Source organism: Anabrus simplex, chromosome 4 (assembly GCF_040414725.1).
Source record: "Anabrus simplex isolate iqAnaSimp1 chromosome 4, ASM4041472v1, whole genome shotgun sequence".
NCBI classification, from domain to species: Eukaryota; Metazoa; Arthropoda; class Insecta; order Orthoptera; family Tettigoniidae; genus Anabrus; species Anabrus simplex.
The window spans coordinates 352,182,073-352,203,717 of NC_090268.1; the positions used below are offsets into that span (position 1 = coordinate 352,182,073).

The 21,645-nt window shown below is 38.9% G+C and overlaps 1 protein-coding gene across 1 annotated transcript in view; it reads right to left on the minus strand.

Moving 5' to 3' along the window:
- Window positions 1-1,004: 1,004 nt before the first annotated feature.
- Window positions 1,005-21,645, minus strand: part of LOC136872720 (protein LLP homolog) — a 46,366-nt gene continuing 25,725 nt past the window's right edge. Inside the window, exon 3 of the mRNA XM_067146547.2 lies at window positions 1,005-1,423. Within this exon, the coding sequence (XP_067002648.1) occupies window positions 1,197-1,423 (227 nt within the window). The 3' untranslated portion in view covers window positions 1,005-1,196. The remainder of the gene's footprint in view (window positions 1,424-21,645) is intronic.

Here is a 21,645-nt window from a genome sequence, read left to right on the forward strand (position 1 = left end):
CACCACGTTATACACAAGTTTCCACTGTCTTTGACTGGTGTTTCGTCTAGGTCACAGCAATGTCAGCAAAAGCAGCAGAATTTTTCTCATAATATGTACCTTACGAATATTTATGGCCATAAAATTGTGTGCTAAATCAGCTACTATTTGGCTGGATGTAGATTTATATTAGAAAGTTGTTATGATTCAATTTGTAATGGGTTTCTGTTCTGCCAAGTCAGACAAAGCTGTGGTCAACATCGTTATGAGCGCTGCAATTACTGTTTTCATATTCCATACTTATAGATAACCTACACATACCCGTATCTTGTGAAATGGCATGGGAATGTGTGCTGGATCAGCTGCCATATTGTTGGACGTAGATTACGATGCTACATATTTCTTTCAATTTATCAGAACTCTTTATCTCCGTGGATGGAATGAAAGGATGAATTATCTGTACCTCCTGCACGTTGTAAGAGACCACTAAGAGGGGAACAACCAAAGAATCTGTACTCACTCTTGTCTTTGAAGTCCAAAACCACATTCATGATTCTATGCTTTTCCATGTAATGGAGTAATTTACATATATCTTTTCTATCATATTTTGCGAGATGTTCCTATTTCACATATTCAAAAAATTCTTTTGGAAAGTGGCAACTAAAATTTGGGTATAATAAATGACATTTTGAATGTGTTCAGGTTTAAAGCTTATTCCAAAATGTAAATTTATGCCAATAATGAATGAAACTTTTCTTGGAAAGGGCAATTTGAACTCTCCTACAGAATAAGAGATGCAGTAGTAATGTTAAGAAGGTAGAATGACAGACTTTTTTTTAACAAGTTGCTTAACATCATACTGACACAGATAGGTCATAGCGATAATGGGATGGGATGGGATGGGATGGGATAGGACAGGGTTTGGAGTGGGAAGGAAGTGGCCATTGGCTTAATTAAGGTAGTCTCTGCATTTGCCTGGAGTATGACCAACTTTACCAATATTGAATCTACAGTAAAAAATGAAATTTCAACATAAAATGTAGTTTTTATTACATAAAATATAACACTTAAGACATCCTACACTAGCTGTTATTCAAAGGCAACATAAATATGTACAAATAATCAAAAAGATCACTCTAAATCATGCTAACAATGCAACTCCACATCATAAATTTTACAATTTTCGAAACATCTTATGTGCAACAAATAAAGGAAAATTACTTCTTTCTCTTTTGTTTCTTTTTCATCTTTTTCTTTATATCTCTATTCTGTTTAGCTTTTCTCTTAATCTGCCTATGATTCATCCAAACTGGGTAACTCCCAAACTGATCCTTCAAGGTTTTCTTATTATACAACCTCTTCTGATCATGTTCCATCTCTTCTGCTTGACTGTCTGCACTGTCACCTTTCGAACATTCTTGCTGTACAGTTTTGACATCAGTAACTGAAAAAAAATAAAGGAATTTAAAAAATTGTGTAATGCAAGCACTGCAAAAACGAGAAAGAAGATACATTGGTGCAAGCCAGTATACTCTATAAATCTCAGTAATTTTCCACAGTTTGTACCAATGATATCTTAATAACACACAGTTAAAAGTTATCAGTATCAGCATTGAGATATGCACATTATGCTGGGCTAAATGGATATTTTCTTTTTTCTTCCCTTTTTTTTTTTTTTTTTTTTTTTGATAGTTGCTTTACGTCGCACCGACACAGATAGGTCTTATGGCGACGGATGGGACAAGGAAGGGCTAGGAGTGGGAAGGAAGCGCCCGTGGCCTTAATTAAGGTACAGCCCCAGCATTTGCCTGGTGTGAAAATGGGAAACCACAGAAAACCATTTTCAGGGCTGCCGACAGTGGGGTTCGAAATGGATATTTTCAAATGTACAGGATGTCCTGAAGAGCTTCAGTCTTCAGAACAACCTGTAATGAGGGAAGGTTTCTTTCATACAATCTACTTAGGTAAAATAATGAAGTCAACAACCCAATCTGTATAAAAATCCAGACATTTTTAAGACGAATGTTAGTGACTGATTAACACAGTCCAAGTTACAAGGTTTTTGCATAAATGTAAAATCTGTTATGATAAACAATGATAACTCATCAAGCTATACAGTCTACGAACACAATTCGGTGTAGCAAATTGTGAATGCTACCTCTATTAAATTTGAATTTTTGGAATTAAGTTGATGCCTCCATTATCTTGGTCCTTCATGCCATTCTCACTAGTCTGCATTAACTCCAATCCAGAATCTAATATTCATGCATAACCCTTTTATTTGCTGGTGGTTTTAAGTTTGTAGTAATATATACAGGTTTTAAGAAATGTTGGGAAAGGAAAAGGCTAGTTTAGGAAGGAAATGGCTTTATGTTTATACTGCACCATCTATTATTTTATATTGTTGTTCACCTCTCTGAAGAAAAAAAAGGCTTGCCCTACACGTCATAAAGCTGCTAAAAAAGCAGGCAACTCATTATAAAATCACAGGTAATAGGCACATATGAGGAATTTGCACCTGATTATGTTTTAGACAGGCCCGGCAATTGTTTTGGTGTTAAAATTGGAAATCACAGAAAACTATGTTGAGGGCAAGAAATGTGAGCTCACAGCTACACAACCTTTTATCAAATCCACCACCTCGCTGAAGATAGCTGGATGCCATAACTGCTTTAGGCCAACAAAAAATGTTGCATATTGCACCTCTCTTCTTTGTAGGAACATACAAACATAACTGAGTCCTTCGTCATTTCATCCCATTTACTCTGCCATTTTCCTAAGCTCTCATCTCTCAATTCCCTATTCAAAACACTTTTAGGAATTTTGCTGTAACACTCACTAATTTCACTGCTGTGCGCTGCTTCTTTGGCCAATGGTAACAGGTCATGGAAAATTAAGAGCTTATTTTCATCGATTTAAATTTTTAGACAGCCCCATATGTCCATGTAATGCCAGTGATCATTATTTCATTGTGAATTATTTGAGAGAGAAAGAAGCATTTTAATTAAAGATATTTTAGGCACAGAGTCATGGCCATTGAGCAAAAGAAGGTTAGTGAAAATTATTTTAAACATTTCTTACGTTTCACACACTAAATTGTATGTCAAAAAGGGATATAGTTTTGTTTACATTATTATTTTGTTTACTTATATGGACCTACTTCATAACAGCTATTGAATAAAGAATGTATCTCACATGTAATTAGAAAATTAAGTTACATTTGTAATATAACTACAGCATGTAGTATTACTGTCATACAACGGGGCATGCTGTGAATTAACAGTTCAAAAACCACACATACATAATGAACCATATTGTTTCATGGTGATGGAGCTATTATTTAACGTATCACAAACGCAGTACCGGGAGTCGAAACTGGAAAGGCGCGAAAGGAAGCTTGCAGCTCGAAGGAGGACAAAGCGAGCTAGACTGGGCATGGCAAGATGTGTGAAAGAGCGAAGAAGCCAGGGAAAAGGATAGAATGACTAGAATGCTGTCTGGGGATTCACAGATACACTTAGAAGAAGCAGGCCTGGCAAGGTATGATGATAATTACTCATGTGAACAAATTTCGGCAAAGTAAAAATAACAGGAAATTTTGAAGTAATTTACTGAGTGTCTCGAGCTGATCCATTGTACTAAGTGTAACCGCATTTCTTAGTATGATCTGAGCGGGATGAGTGTGGGAACAATGCTTTAGTTTGCACAAAGGAGAAGTAATTGTATCTTGGTTCTTCCCCTGTAAGTGGCGTCTCTTTTGAGAGCATACTTCATTGTGAGAAGCATGTGAACTATAACAGTTACACAGTGCTAAGAAGAATCTATATAAATAAAATCGTAATGACCGTGTGTCTGTACATTGATTATTTTGGCGAAATTTCCGTACAGTTACCCGTTTCAGGTGTAATAATGACCATCTGCATCATTTTTAGCTTTGGTGTCTGTTTGTCCGTTTGTTCTTCTATAACTTGAAAACTACTGGATATATTTCCACCAAACTTCATATTTAGAATGCACCTGTCCTTGGGTAGGTTTTAGTGCAAATATTGTTTCTAAATCCCTGAACTGAGCGGGGATTTTTACTAAACCGAAACCGTGATTTTGCACTCCCTCAAAGTAAACACAACCGAACTTGATGCAAATCTACCTGCCTTAATGAAAATTAATTTCTAAACATTTTTTCTCATGTGTATCATTTTGATAACATGATTTAATAAGGGAGATATCATTAACGGACCGTTTTTCGGTACAAATCCCAGCGGACTTAACGCAAGAGCGGGTGCGTGTAAAGCATATTTCTTACAACTTGAAAACTACTGAAGATATTTGAACCAAACTTTACATATAGCATCCATCTGTACAAGGGTAGGTTTCCTTGGTGTCAGTTAGTTAGTTAGTTTGTTTGTTTCTTTGTTTTTCTGTTGGTCTGTTTGTCTTTCTATAACTTGAAAACTACTGGTAATATTTCCACCAAACTTCATATTTAGAATCCACCTGTCCTTGGGTAGGTTTTAGGGTAAATATTGTTTCTAAATCCCTGAACTAATTGGGGGTTTATACGAAAGCGAATTCGTGATTTTGCACTCCCTCAAAATATACAAAACCAAACTTAATGGAAATCTACCTGCCTTAATGGAAATTAATTTCTAAACTTTTTTTCTCATGTGCATCATTTCGATACCAGGATAAATAACGGAGATATCATTAACGGACCGTTTTTCGGTACAAATCCCAGCGGAATTAACGCAAGAGCGGGTGCGCGTAAAGCGTATTTCTTATAACTTGAAAACTACTGAGATATTTGAACCAAACTTTATATTTAGCATCCACCCCCCACCCCCACCCCCAAGGGTAGGTTTTAAGGTTTATAACATTTCAAATTCCCGGAATGGACTGGGGTTTTATAGGGGACCGAAATGGTGATTTTTACTCTCCACAATACATAAAGTACAAAACCAACCTGACTGGAAATCGATCAAACTGTTTGGAAATCCAATTCTAATTTCTTTTTCTCATGTGCATTTTTCAACGGGAGGATTAATAAGGGAGATAACATGAAAGGTCGGTTTTCAGGCTAAGTCTAGCGGACATAGCCCAAAAGGTGTTATACGTGGAGCAGATTCCTTATCTATCTAGATAAATCATATCGTAACGACCGTGTGTCTGTGAATTGACTATTTTGGCCAAATTTTCGTACAGCTTTCCGTTTAAGGGGTAATAATGACCACCTGCATATTTTTTATCTATAGTTTCCTGGAAGTCCTAAATTTTAACCCCACCCCTCGCCCAAAATCAAGATTGCCTCACAATCTGCCACACGAGCTGAAAAATTGAAATTATACAAATTTATACGTCTTAGCCGCTAGCCTATGGAAAACTTCCAAGATCTTTAAATATTTCACTTTTTATGCCGAATAATATCGAAATATAGGCAATTTAATGACGGTGCAGACCTTCGTTTCGAAGTATTTCGCGGCTAAACGGTAAGTCCTATCACAAAACGGATGGCACGATCTCCGTTCAATTTCGAGTGATCTACAACTTTGGTTCTGTGATATTTTGTCCTATCTCTCTCTCTCTCTCTCCCTTATAGGGTAGATTTGGCTGTATATTTCGATGGTTCGTAAATTTTGTGCTTTTTACACGTGTATTAGTTTGACACACTTATAGGAAAGGTAGAGTCATCGAATTTGGCAAGCACATTGACAGGTCCAATGGCTATATGCGAACCCAATTTCATGATTCTAGCTTCCACATAAGTATGTGAAAAATTATGTAAAAATTATTATAATGTACCCAAATTACACCCCATTCAAATATCGTAACTCAATCGAACACATAAATATGTGAGATACGAGAAAATGTTTTAACACCAAACATGTAGAGCGATGAAAGGGACGTCTGAGGGTTTAAACCGTTTGTTAGAATGATGTACCGTTTAGGAGCAGTAAATCTCGAAATGAGGTTTGCACTTTCAAACGTGCCCATGCTTATCTGTCATCTATATAAATATAATCGCAATGAAATTTTGTCGGAATTTCCGTACAGTTATCCGTTTCAGTTGTATTAATGACCATCTGCATATTTCTTAACTTTGGTGTCTGTCGGTTTGATTGTATGAGTTTGTATAACTTGAAAACTACTGAATATATTTCTACCAAACTTGATATTTAGAATCTACCTGTCCTTGTTTAGGTTTTAGGGCCAATATTATTTCTGAATACCTAAATTTACTGGGGGTTTATCCGAAACCGGAACCATGATTTTGCACTTCCTCAAAATATGCACGTCCGAAATTAATCGAAATCTACAATCCTTAATGGAAATCCATTTCTAAAACTTTTGTTCTCATGTGAATTTTTCGACAGAAGGATTAATAAGAGAGATATCATGAACGGTTGGTTTTGCAGGTTAAGTCCAGCGGACGTAGCCAAAATGTGTTGTACGTGGAGCAGATTCCTTATCTATCTATATAAATAAAATCGTTACGACTGTGTGTGCCTGTACATTGACTATTTTGGTGACATTTTCGTACAGATACCCGTTTGAGGGGTAATAATGATCGTCTGCATATTTTTTGGTTTAATTTCCTGAAAGTCATAATTTTTACCCCCTCACCCAAAATCCAGATTGCAGCATAATCTGCCAGACAAGCAAGAAAATTGAAATTGGCAAAATTATACGTTTCAGCCTGTAACGAACGAAAAACTTCACAGATCTTTAATTTTTTAATTTTTTTTTCCCCGAAGAATATCGAAATATGGAAGCAATTTTAATGATGGTGCAGACCTTCGTTTCGAGGTATTTCGTGGGATAAACGGGAAGTCCTATCACATAAAGGATGGCACAATCTTCATTGAATTAGGAGTGATCTTCAACCTTGGTCTTTTAACTTTTCGTTGTATCTGTATCGATTTTGAGTAAATTTGGACTCTTTACCTATATAATTCATACTTTCAATCACTTACAGGAAAGATAGTATGATCAAACTCTACACGAACATTGGCCCACCCAGTACCCATATGTGAGCCAAATGCTATGTCACATACTTATCCGAAAAGTAACGCAATATAAGATAATCTTACACAAATTTCAACCTATTCAACGTTTCTGACTCAATCTGATCCATGAATAGATGAGATGCGAGAAAATATCATAGGACCAGCCATTTAGATCGCTAAATACTGCGCCTTACGGTACAATCCTTTGTCAATATGACGTACCGTTTAGCAGCAGTTAATCTGTAAATGAAGGTCCGAAATATTGTAAACATGCATATACTTTCGTATGTCCATCTATATATATTCATTGATGTCGATTTGTAGCGACCGAGAAAGGGTGTGTCTGCTATTGTAATCAGTACTCCCTACACTGACTTTGACTGCTGGCAGTAGGAATGGCGTCCATCTTCAACTCCTTTGTAAATGGCATTAGTAAGGAGGGCCTACCATTTTAATGAATAATTCACGTCTCGATTTGTCTTGCAGAAGGCAAGCGATTATGCAGTTTTGTTCGAAAGTCCCCTACCCTATTGTGTTTGGCTCTAGGCAAGGTGCCCGCTATTATAAACAAATGTTCCAATCTAAAATTTGACTACCATTAGGCATAGTGACCTGCTATTTTCACGGAAACTCTCTAATTCTGTGTGACTGGCAGTAAGCTGGCTGGCAGCAGTAAAATGGGCCTGTCATAATAATGATAACTGCACAACTCAATTTTGACTGGTGGTAGGGAAGTTGCCTGCTATTATAATAAAAACTCCTCAACTGTAATCTGTCTGAAAGTAGGAAATGGGTCTGCCAATGTAACTAAAACTCCCCAAATCGATTGTGACCGCGCAGTAGGCAATGGGGCCTGCAATTATAATGTAAACTTGCCAACTCGATTTTGAATGGCAGTAGGCAAGTGAGCCTGCCGTTATCATCACAACTCCGCAACCCTCACTTTTACATTGGAAACAATGTATAGGGACCTCCCCATGCTATTTCTCGGATATGGCTAAGAGACATGCAATTTTAAAACAATCTCATGTACTGCACGCACAGTATTTACGTCGATATCTGTATACAATGTAGAATACCGTAGCGAAGCACGGGTACATTTGCTAGTATTTAAATAAATGTTGATTGAGAAATTAAGTGCGCAGATTTGTGTAGTAGTTCGTAATAACTTCTTCATGTGATGGTAACGTACCAGTAATTAGGAGCTATATGGGACGGAATATAAGCCCGGATAGAGGAAATACTCAATATATTTCGGAGTCCTAACAAGCGAGATATTAAACTAAGAGCGACAGGGTGTACAAACAGTCATATTAATTTTGTGCGTAAATTGCAGCTGCCGGCGGTACACGAATCTAACGACAAGAGCTGATTTTATTCAAGAAAGAATTAGGCATATTAGGCAAGAGATCGTCCTACAATTACCAGTATGAGCAGGTGATCAGCTTTACAAACGAGACCTTCCTACAAGTACCAGTACAGGCAGGCGATGAAGTAGATGAAGTCACAATGGACCATGCCAGGAGCTGAACCGCGGACCAAGATACCGTTAGCGTAAGAATGGGTTAAGTCCATATAACCAGTCCGGATGGAGGAGCCATGAAGTCGCAGTGTCACAGATAATTGTGAATAGTAGTTTTTCTTAGCATGAGAGAGGAATAGGCAACTTCATTTTGTTTCATTGTATAAACATGTTTCACATGCCTACAGGGCGGTAATGTAAATATGTTAGGACCAATGCATGTGTTATGTTGTGTGAATTTATGGGTCACGACGATAAAATATTCAACTAGGGTTGTTTAATGTTATATTATACAGTGATAATCTTGTCTTAGTGTGATGTAGGGTAATTTTGAGATACTAAGGTCTTCCGAACATGAAGGGCCTTCTAGGATGTCGAACGGGGAGCTTTTATTATGAGACAGTGGCAACATAATGAATGTTTGCATGGAATGTTAGGATAAGGCATGTAAATTTCAGCTTCGCAGGGGGGTGATGATGATTCCACCAGACCTTGCATTTATAAGGTTTTCAAAATAATTCCGGCAAGCTAACAGACCTGAGCACGAGGCACGAATCCGGAACTATGGCATATTGAAATGAGAGGCAAAAATGATATTCATTGGGGATTATTTATTGAAAGTACGAGTCAGGGAATCATTAGACCAGGCGCAAGATATATAGTATAACGAGTGATTTTCCTTGCTGGCAAAGTGAGCCCATATAAGAAGTTATCTCTTCGAGCAAAGGGAAAGAGTTTTTTTGTAGGCTCAGCTGAGCGCTGCCATGTATTGTGTCAACCAGACAGGGTTCTGCATGAGAAGATAAACATGCCAGACTTGCAAAGCTTAGCCTTGCAATAGCGAAGGGTTTTGTTTTTGTTTTATATAAGCAATTAGAAGACGTCCTAGCCTTTCCTGCTGGCATATGGAGGTAATTGACGTTGGTGGAGCCAGCTGGTCGAGGGGTCGAAACAATCTCCCCTCAAGATCAGTGTTTATATGTGTTTATTGGGCGAACTGGCCGTGAGGTTAGGAGCGCGCAGCTGTGAGCTTGCATCCGGGAGATAGTGGTTTCAAACCCCACTGTCGGCAGCCCTGAAGATGTTTTTCCGTGGTTTCCCATTTTCACACCAGGCAAATGCTGAGGCTGTACCTTAATTAAGGCCACGGCTGCTTCCTTCCCATTCCTAGGCCTTTCCTATCGTATCGTCGCCATAAGACCTATCTGTGTTGGTGCGACGTAAAACAAATAGCAAAAAAATATGTGTTTATTTTCAGGTCCCATTGGATATTGTGTGAATATATTATTGATGTTGTTTTCAGTGTTTGTTTTTGTTTGTCATTGTCGACTGCACCCTAGCCCGGAAGCTTCTAGGGGAAGAGAGGTTTTATTCCTCATCTATGCTTATGGAACTGTTTCCACAGCAGAGCCAGTGAACTTCTGGGGGTAACAGGAAGGTTCTAAACAAGCCTGTAGTGTATATTTGTGTCCCTAATGATTTGGAGAATAATCTTAACGTTCCTTTTACTTAATGCAAAGTTGTTATATTTTAATCTCACACACATGAACTTTTAATTTAAATGCAAATTCAGGCCTATCTAAATATACAGTGTAGCGTTTATGTAACTGGCACAAGGATACCAAGATTGATGATTTAAGACTTGTTTAGACGGGCATGGTCCTGCTGCTACTTGATGGCAAACAACTGTAAGTGGTATCGGAAATCGGCCGTCATCTATCCCGGGGCCCCAATCAAGAAGGTATTGGAAAACACGGAACAGGCAGCAAGAAATCTCGGAAGTCGTGATGCAGTAGTGATCATCGGCGGGACAAACGACGTAGCTCACACCGACGCTAAGAATGTCATTTCTAAACTTAAATGTACACTAGGTAAGCTGACTCACACTAATATCTTTGTAGTGAACGTGCCCCACAAGCATGATTTGATTAGACTCGTGTGTGAACACTGAAGTGGACAAAGTTAATACAGATATGGTTAAAATTTGTAAATATTTTCATAATACACAGGTAATTGATAGCAGCAGTTTCGAGAGACACTGTTACACAAAGCATGGCCTTCATCTAAACAATTCAGGTAAACAAAAGATAGCAAATATTTTTTAAATTTTATTAATCTTAAGATATGTACTGTAAAACAGGCAACTCCCTTGAATTATAATACTGACCAGGAAAACTAGTAGAAAGAGTCAGCTGTACTTCAAGCTGGCTCAGTCAACTAGAAAATTAAACTCAGGAAAGTAAGGAATTTCAAGTTACCCAATTGCAACAGTCAAGTTTTAGGGAGGAAGGGGGTCTGAGATTGCTCTTGGTAAACTGTCAGAGTGTAGTAAATAAACAATTAAAATTTGGTACATTGATGGAATCTTATGAGACTGATGTGGTGATAGGAGTGGAATCGTGATTGAGAGAAGGGGTGGGTAATAGAGAGGTATTTCCAGAAGGGTTCACAGTCTATCGTAGAGACTGAGAAGATAAAAAGGGAGGGGGGCGGTGTGTGTTTATTCTGGTGAAGGAAACTTATTGTTCACATGAATGGTTTACCGATGAAAGGGATGAAATATTAGGGATAAAACTAGTTTGTGATAATATGAATGAGGTGGGAATTATAGGAACATACAGGCCTGGAAGAGAGGAAAGACACATGGAAATATTTGAGAAAATAATAGATTATACTCGTAAAAACAATAATAATGATATGGTAATAATTGGAGGAGATCTAAACTTGCCTGAAGTTGAATGGAATGGAGCTGCAAGTGAAGCCCATGAACAGAAACTGGCAAATAAGTTAAATTGGGAGGGAGGATTTACACAAGTGGTACAAGAACCGACTCGTCTCAATAACTTACTAGATGTATTCTTGGTTAAAACATGGGAAATTGTTGATAAAACTGAGGTAATTGAAGGAATAGGTGACCATAACGCTGAATGGATGTAGGACTGATACCAAAAAGGCTTAATAAGAGGGACACACAAGACAAGAAATTGTACAGAAAAACTAACGTTGATGAATTTGGGACTTACCTTAAATCACAATTCAGTTGTTGGATAAGTGAAGGGAGTAATGTGGATACACTTTGGGCTAAATTTAAAGGAATCATTTGGGAAGGAGAGAAGAGATTTGTACCTGTTAAGAAGGGTAAAATGACCTCAGACCCTGTTTATTATACAAGAGAAATAAGAAAATTAAAAAGAAAATGTAGAATAGTAAACAGGAAAATTAAAGAGGATAGGCAGAGTAGAGAAACTAGAAAACAGCTAATGAGGGAAATGAATAGAGTGAAAAAGGAAGCAAAAGAGAATTATATGAATGGCATACTTCAAGAGAGTAATGACCACAAAAGGAAATGGAAAAAGCTGTATTCATATATCAGGAATCAAAAAGGAAAAGGAATTCAAATTCCTACAATGGTGGGAGAACGGGGGTGAACACTATTTAACAGATACTGAGAAAGCAAACCTCTTTAGTAGGGAATTCAGAGATTCAGTAGATGATTGTCAGGAGTTGGAAACCGAAACAGAAGATACAGAGGGAGATACACAGAGGGAAACAAGAACCTTCTCCTTTACAAATGAAGATATTTTCAGAGAAATCCAACTGCTTCAGCACGGAAAAGCAGCAGGAAGTGATCAAATTACTGGGGAGGTGAGAAATCCAACTGCTTCAGCACGGAAAAACAGCAGGAAGTGATCAAATTACTGGGGAGGTGTTAAAGACAATGGGGTGGTACATAGTGCCTTATTTAATATTTCTCTTTGACTATGTCATAAATAATAGTGTAATACCAAAGGAATGGAAGGAATCTATAATAATACCAATTTATAAAGGAAAGGGTGATAAAAGGAAAACAGAGAACTACAGACCAATCAGCCTGACCAGTATAGTTTGTAAAATACTGGAGAGTTTAATATCAAAGTACATCAGAGGGATATGTGATGATAAAAACTGGTTCATGAGGAGCCAGTATGGATTTAGAAAGAAATTTTCTTGTGAGGCACAACTGGTGGGATTTCAGCAGGACATATCAGATCAATTGGATTCAGGAGGCCAGTTACATTGCATAGCCATAGATCTTTCCAAAGCCTTTGATAGAGTGGAACATGGAATATTATTAAAGAAATTGGAGGGAATAGGATTGGACGTAAGGGTTACACGTTGGATAAAAACATTTCTAAATTCAAGGGTTCAGAAAGTCAAAGTAGGAAATAATGTATCACAGGAAGAGAAAGTCTGGAAGGGAATTGCACAGGGTAGTATAATCGGTCCGTTACTTTTCTTAATATATGTAAATGATTTAGGGAACAATATAACATCAAAAATAAGATTGTATGCAGATGACATAATTGTTTATAGGAAAATAAATAATATTGAGGATTGTCCAGAATTACAAAGGGACCTTGAGAGTATCCAGCATTGGGTTGAAGAGAATAATATGAAGGTTAAAGGAGGCAAATCAACTGTTACAACATTTACAAACAGGAGTTTTAAAACTGAATTTGAGTATACTTTGGATGAGGTAGTTATCCCAAAAGATGGCAAGTTTTGAAAATAATTTGCACTGGAAGGGTCAAGTGGATGACATCGTTGGGAAAGCATACAGATCGTTACATGTCATAATGAGACTACTTAAAGGATGCAACAAAGAATTAAAAGAGAAAAGATACTTAAGTATGGCTCGTCCATTATTGGAATATGCAAACAGTGTTTGGGATCCTCACCAAGAATACCTAATAAAAGAAATAGATAGTGTGCAAAGGAAAGCAGCAAGATTTGTAACAGGGGATTTCAGGAGAAAGAGCAGTGTATCAGAAATGTTAAAGGAACTTGGGTGGGAAACTTTAAGTAAGAGAAGGAAGAAAACTAGACTTATAGGATTATATAGAGCCTATACAGGAAAAGCAGCATGGGGAGATATCCGTGAGAGGCTTCAGTTGGAAAATAATTATATCGGCAGGACTGACACCAAATATAAAATTAGAAGGAATTTTAGCAGAAGCGATTGGGGTAAATTTTCATTCATTGGGAAGGGTGTGAAGGAGTGGAACAGTTTACCAGGGGTAGTGTTTGATTCTTTTCCAAAATCTGTACAAATATTCAAGAAGAGAATAAACAGCAACAGAAAATAAATGAAATGTGAGAGGGCATTCAACCAGTGCAGGTTACTGTAAATAAAAAATGTGTAGCTGTGAAGGCCCTTCAGGAACTCTGAAAAGTGGTGGCATAAGGGGCTCTGGTTAAGACGCAGCAGGTCGTTATGCTACTTAGGTTCCAGAATGGGTAAAAAAATAAATAAGTAAATGAATGCAATGTAAATACCAGTTGTATAGTATCATTTGAAGTAATTCCACATACTGTATATCAGTTGACTATATTTGTAAGTAGTACAGGAGATATTATAAGAAGAATTCTGTAAACAATATAAATTTATTAAGGATGAGCTGTGTGTTTAATAGAAAAAATTGTTAGCATAAATTGTATAATATTGTATTTTGGGAAAATTTTCTTCTCTTGTTAATTTAATATCTAGTGCTTGACAATAATGTATTTTAGTGTACCATTTGCCACCGAGGCAGACACCTCATTTGAAAATAAACAGATTTTGATTTGATTTGAAATCATGTTGAATTATTTAAGGGAATTTATTTTCTTATCCAATTTTTATATTTTAGCGTATTAAACTATTTCAAACCAATTCATTTCATTTGAATTTTCATTCACTCATACAAATGCAATTTCTATCTCACTTTCATCTTTAAGAGAACTTATTTAGTGGTTCTCGGAGACCAAATTACAGATGTTCCATGGGCGATGCTGTGGAACTAGCCAGGACAAAGGAGAATAGGAAAAATTGTAAACTGAGTTGTGTAAGACTTTGCTGTTATTGATCTGTTTGTTTACCGACCCAATAAAGAACATAATTTGGCGCCCAATGTGGGGGATTTTTTATGGGACTCAGAAGCCCGAGTTCAATGCCATAATTTAGTACGCAACTTAGGGGACGGTGGAGATCATCTGTCTTTATGAGAATGGCGTTATGAAGGCTGGACTCGATATCCACGTTGGATGCTACATAGTTTGAGTGAGGTTAGAAGTGAATGAGTATTTTAAACAGATGGAACCAGTTGATATGGTAATAATCTGTTCAATTTTATTTGTTATTATATTGCCATGTCAATTATCCAGTGCATCCTATCGGCATGCCGGGAGCAGTGAGATGGTTTTCCACTTAAGAGGTGGTGAGGGTGATTATCCTTCAGAAATCATCACCACAGATATAGCCAGAGGTCGCTATTTGGAAACCAGATTTCAAGAGCCAACGGACAGGAGTTCCGTGCATAAACATTAATTATTGGGCGAAATGAGATAGCCTCAGTCTCAGTTAATAGGAAATGGCAAATATTACATTAATAATTGACGGTTTGTGGCTGTATGAACCATTGTTCAGACCATAGTAGCCTCGAGTAGAGAGTAGTGATAGTAATCCTTGGCATATACTGTGTACTATATAGTAAGATTCAAGCCCATTGTTAGGAAGAGACCTGGCGAGTTCATTAATTAAAATTTAAGGGATAATTAAGGCAAATTTTCAAAATTTACGGGTTTTTGTTTTACGAATTTTATTCTGTATAGTACTGAAACATAAAAGGAAGATCCTTAGCGCAGCTTCAAAACGGTCAATTTCTGGACTGAGTTTGATGCTTATGTGTAACGTGAGTAAAAAGAGGCTGCAGGGATTAGTGAACATGTTTTTGAGGATACGGAACCGTGAGTTACATAAACATGTAGACCAAGGCTCCTTACAGAAGGACGGGTATTTCCATAGATAATAAAGTTATGCCGTTAACGTTGGAGGATTAATAGGCGCATATGGAATAGACCACGAAAGACAATAAAGAACAGTTGTTATTGAAAAACGTACTAGTACACGATTAGACCAGTTAGTAGCAGATAACCGGGCTACACAGAGGTCACTAGTAGAATTGAATAATACGATTAAGAATGTGGGTATGTGCTGTATAGCGAGTGCAGATGACCTTAAAAGGCAATTAACCGAAGCCCAGGATAGAGCACGGGATCAGATAGGAGACACTCAGGGAATCAGTCGAAGAAGGTAACTGAAAACAATGTAAACACAGACAGGAAACTGGAATCAGTTACTAATGATCCCACAGGGGAAATAGAAGGAATAAACAAGAATAAATCTGAGAGAGTTGCTAGAAAGGGATATCGAAGTTAGGGAACATAACGTAGCTGATAAAATGGAGCAAATACAAGAGAAGACAAAAGCTAAAGTTGCAGATTTAGAATAAATGGAACAAATACAGGATAAGTTGGAGCTAATAGATTTATACAGCACCGGAGACATGAAGAAAGGCAAGCCAAATGTACAACAGAGTGACTTGGGGAAAATGCCCCGGCAAAAGGCACTTGAGATCAGCCAGATGAGCGAGCCAGTGCTAGTCAGCAAACTCTTGAGTATACTGCAACCAGAGGTCCGCACTTGGACGCCTGAAGTGCAAGGCGGGATATCCCAATATCTAACATAATGTGATCAACTGATAAGCCTAAGAAATTCATGGTGAATGGAGAAATTACACCTAGGTCATTCTTAAGAGAACTCAAAGAGTACATGGACAATTACCGTGTTCCAAAGGAGAGGTGATTACGAACAGTTGAGAAATTCCTTGGGGTACCGTCTCAGTGGATGACCGCATTCAAGTACACGTTTGAGACGTATGAGGAATTCAAGCAAGCGTTCTTGAAGTAATATTGGGATTTATCTGTGCAGCAAAATTTAAGAATGGAGTTATATTCTCGCCGTTATATGACATCATTACCTACTCGTTTCTTGGAATACATCACAGGGCAATTAATCAAAATGCGTGAATGAGGCCATCCGCCGCTATTGCGAAGCAACTACCAGTTGAAGTGCAGCGCACACTTATAGCCACAAAAGTAAAGACTGCAGTTGAAGTTGAAGCAAAATTGCTTGAATTAGATCAGACTACAGCCCAGAACCATCCACGAATCCGTCATGCAGAAGCTATACATACAGTAGATTTAATGCCGGATGATAGCTCGCAAATAAAGGGACATTGAAATAGTCAGAGTTCAGGGACACAAACGTCAGGGAGGACAGAAAACTGGGTCCACTACCAAAGAGAATCGAACTGGGCACCAAACCACTGGAGTGATAGACGAGAGTATGAGAACGGGAGAGAAAGAAGAGGAGGAAGATTGACGTATTATAATCGGGGATTGCCTGGCATGCCATTCTGTTATAGGTATGAAACCCGCAGTGAAGTACAAAGACCGTATTCCCGATGGAGAGGGGAGATCGAAATCAAAGGAAACAAAGGGACAACTTCCGTCTGCAGGAAGAGAACAGAAACTGAGAATCCCAAGAATATGTTCTAGAGTTAGAACAGTAAAGGAGGGAACAAGAAAATGGAAAGAGGCTATTCAAACGCAGGCCGAGCTAAGATGCCAGGGTGCTGAAAGTTTGGAGTACCAGGATCACGTTAATAAGAACCGAGGACGTGACTTGAACCCGTGGGCACTGGAATATCAGGCAGGTGGCACGGGCTGTAAAAAATAGCAAATGTAACCAAAGGAGATAGTGCGAATTCCAAGCGGAACAACGTGAAGGGAGATTGGACTGTGGTGTCAGTAGACAGTTGGATCATAAGGATTTACCGATAATATACATGCGGATAAATAATCTGAAAATACATAACCTTCTAGATAATGGCACGACCATAAGTGTAGTCTTGCGAGTACTTATTTCTAAATTACAGACCAGGGTTCGAATCTCCATGATACTAATTTCAAAGTTGAAAGTTCGAGGGATTGCCCCAGAAAAAGCAACTTGTAAAGAGCAAGTCCTCCTAGAGATTGAGGTCGGCAAACCATGTCACATTCATGTATGATACTCCCTAAAATGGAATACAACCTGATTCTTGGGGCAGATTTTCTCTGTGAACATCAACCAGTTATTGACATGAGGACTAACACTGCTAAGTTGCGGAATGGCGGTATATGCGAGGAGATGAAATTGAATAAAATTAGAGATTACAACCCTGAAGAAAGAATTTGGCTAACACCTGCTGACCAAGGGGAAAAGGAGTTGAATGGGATTTCATCAGATTGGGTGGAATATCGTGAAAGTATCTTCCAAGAATTTGAGATAATGGTAGCAAATTTAGATGAAGAAAACGCGGAGAAATTCAAGATTTTAATGACGGAAAAGGTAGCCGAAGCCAAGATTGGGGAAGAAGATAAGGAGAAGTTACGGGACTTGTTGGAGCGTCATGAGATGGTATTTGGATCGAAACCTGGCAAGATCCCTAACTTCCAGTACGAAATAAACGTGAATTATTGGGAACCATATAAGCAGAAAGCTTATCCGATCCTGGAAATACTTTTTCCACAAGTCAGAGAAATTACAGAAGAAATAGGGAAGAATGGTATTATTTCGAAGTCGGTTACACCTTTCTGAAACCTGTTATGTGCGGTACCGAAGGCCAGCGGTTCAGTTTAGGTATGCCTGTATGCGAGGGCTATAAATAGAAGAATGGTGTCTGAATACGACAAGCACCAGCAATTAAAGACCTCTTAAAGGAGTTTGGTGGTATGGAGTTTTTAGTACAGTAGACTTGACGTCATCTTTCCACTATATTGTATTGGACACAGGAACAATCATGCTAACGGGCTTTATGTTCGACAATCAGACGTACATTTTTAATCTGTTCCCAATCGGTGTAACGAACTTGAGTTCCATCCTTATACGTGCCCTGGAAAGAAACCTAAGCCAGGAGGTCAAGGATTTTACTATTTGCTATACAGATGATAATATAGTAAGTACAGAGACCTTAGAAGAACACCTGAGGAGAGTGGATTTATTATTAAAAGATTTTAATCAAAGTAACTTTCAAGAGAACTTGGAAAAGTCACATTTCTTCAACGAAGTATTCTGTTTCTGGGACATGTCATCGATGGAGGTGGGATAAGACCTAATCCCGTGAAGATCGCGGCGATCCAGCACTTCCCAACACCGTGCCAAGTAAAGCATATACGTCAGTTTCTCGGCCTATGTCAATTTATCGCAGACCACTGTCCCGCCTATACCGATACAGTCGCACCCCCCCAAGAACTTCTGAAAGTTGGCAACCGCTGGAATTGGGGCCATTACATGCTGAAGCATTTCAGAATACCAAGAAATTACTAGGGAACTCAATTAAGTTAGACTGCCCAGCTATCGACCGGAAATTTATCATCCAGACTGACGCCACAGAAGTCGGGTAGGGGCAGTCCTGTACCAGAAGACGCCCGAGAAAGAAAATAAAATTACTTAATTAACATTTATGAGCCGGAAATTGCAGTCTCATGAGTTACAGTACACGACGACATAACTCGAGATGTTGTTAATTATGGTGGCTTTGAGCTACTGGAAGAAATATGTATACAGGTTCCAAATCCTAATTAAGACCAACCATAAGGCTCTTACCTTCATACTTAAAACCAACATGGCAAATGGCTGCATGAGTCATTGGGCACTGTTTGTCCAACAATTCGATTTAGCCATGGAGCACTGACCCGGAAAATTGAATATTCTCGCAGATGCCTTAAGCAGAAACCCGAATCCCGAGGAGGAATCCATCGACTTGGTAACGTTAGGAGAGGGAGACCAGAAAATGTTGGAAAAACTACGGGGGATTGAAGATCAGCTGAATCATCCTGCAAGTCGTCTCATGATAGAATACTTTAAGAAAAAATTTCAAGCTGGTACACCACAATTCATAAAGGCAGAGAAAAGGGCAGTATCCTGTCACTATTTCAATAATATCTGCACAAATTTGTAGATGAAGAGCACACAAACCTTCAAATAGATTTAAGAAGGGTAGCTCATCATACGACCGGACATGCAGAGATCGATAAAGTCGCATCTGTGTTACAGGAAACTTTCGCGTAGCCGAGGTTAAGAACGATGGTACAACAGGTACTCAAAACATGCTACACTTGCCAGCACATAAAGCCGAACCCATACCTATTCAAACAAGCTCCGAGACACTTGCTACCTAGTAAACCTAGGGGACTATTTGCTATTTGCTGTAGATTTTTATGGGTGTTTACCAGCACCCAGTAGAGGTCTAAAATTCATTTGAGTTTCCATGGACCCATTTTCTAAGTTTGTGACTCTGTGCCCCGTTCAAAAGGTTAACACTAGGGCAGTAATAAACCAACTCAAAAACAAAATTATTCCAAGGATGGGGAAATCAGAGGGCATTCTAAGAGACCACGGGTCCCGGTTTACCTCTGTCGTTTTCAAAAGAGAAATGGAGCGAATGGAAATAAGGCACATACTTTCTAGTATTCGACACCCAGAGTGGAACCCAAGTGAGAGGATCATGAGAGAAATAACTAAGTATTGCCGAGTTTACTGCCCCAGGAAGCATTACAAGTGGTTGAGCACTATACCCATTATCACACGGGACAGATACCATCTACAGATAAACCATAACGAATATCCGAGGAGACCGTGGCACAGGGTTATACCTTGTCAAACGAACCGAGGCCATCACCGGAAATGTGCGTGCAAACTGAGGCAGAACACCTTAAAGCACAGGCCAAATGACGGCTGAGAAGGAAAAGAAAAACTTTTCACCGACCTTTAAGGGTAAGCGAACTTGTTCTCGCGAAGAGGCCTGCTCTCTCAAATCCACAGGCAAGGTTTAACCACAAGTTTGCTGAGCTTTACATTGGACTTATCGAATTATTCAGAATTATGATAACCTATACAAGGTGTGAAGTCTGGACGGTATATACTTAAAGGTATATTGCTCGCCGGGACAATTTCAAGCAGATGGAGACCAAGCAGATGAGAAGGAAGGAGATGAAGAAGGTGACGTCATAGATGAAGAGAATCCAAATGACCAGATGGAAATGGAAACTGAAGGAGGGGACAACAGAGGAGTAAACTTGTTACTTCAAATAGAGCATCGGCGGAGAACAAGGGGGATAAAGAAAGGCAAGCGAACGACTGTCATGCGTGCCAGGGACACCAAAGGAAATTTCTTGCCTTACTGGACATCTATTACCGCCTGAGGCTAGAGTGCGAGGAATTGTTGAGTGAGATCAAGGGACCCGAGGAAAGTTAAGGCAAGAGTAAAGACTGAGGCTGAAATCAATAAAATAATGTGACAAGTCTCAGGTACCATTAAAAGCACCCCAGTTTTGAGTTACATCCTTCCACCTTATTAGGGTTGGGCACTATGTTCCTGTTTCGGCACACTGTGCCGGTGCACAGTTATGTTCCGCTGTTCCAGAACACCGAGTGTCAATTGTTCCGAAACATTCACAAGAGAGACGGAGACACTGACTTGCTGTCCCGTCAGAAGCGCCACTATGCACTGCCCTTCGCCTACTAGCTGAACTGTGCAGTGGGCACACGGGACTGTAACTGCGCAGTGTAGAGGGAACTTCGAGAGGCAACATTACATGCTCCGTGCCAGTGGGAATGTGCCTGTACGGAACGTGCTGTGTGGTGTGTGCCTGTGTGTAGTTATGGCCACGTCCAGCATAAAGCTGCACAGAACGTGAACACACAGTCGGAACACTGAAATTCGCACCCAATAATCACTTTCAAAGGCTGCTTTTAGGTTATTATTATTATTATTAGTGTATGGTAACGTACACAAAACAATACAAAGATTAAATATACAGCACAAAATATTATATACATAATTACAAGATATACACATTGAAAACAATCATGCAAGCAAAAGGGTTCAAAGAGTTAGATCTAAGTTCTCTAGCCATTGTATGGCCTCAGAAGAAGCCACCACAAAGTCCTGGCTGGATCCAGCGAATGCCCTTCCAATGCATTCGGTGACAATATGATTGATAGTCTGCTTATCTGCACCACAGTCGCAGGCTGGAGATGATCTCATTCCCCATTTAAACAACACTGATCCACATCTCCCGTGGTTAGTACGTACTCTGTTGAGGGCTACCCATGTCTTGCGGGGTAAATCAAAGCCAGCTGGAAGATTCTTATAATTGAACAGTGTCTGCCATTGAATCGGAACTACACTGTACCACTCTTGTTGCCAATCAGTTTTTGGATTGAAATCCCTCCTAACA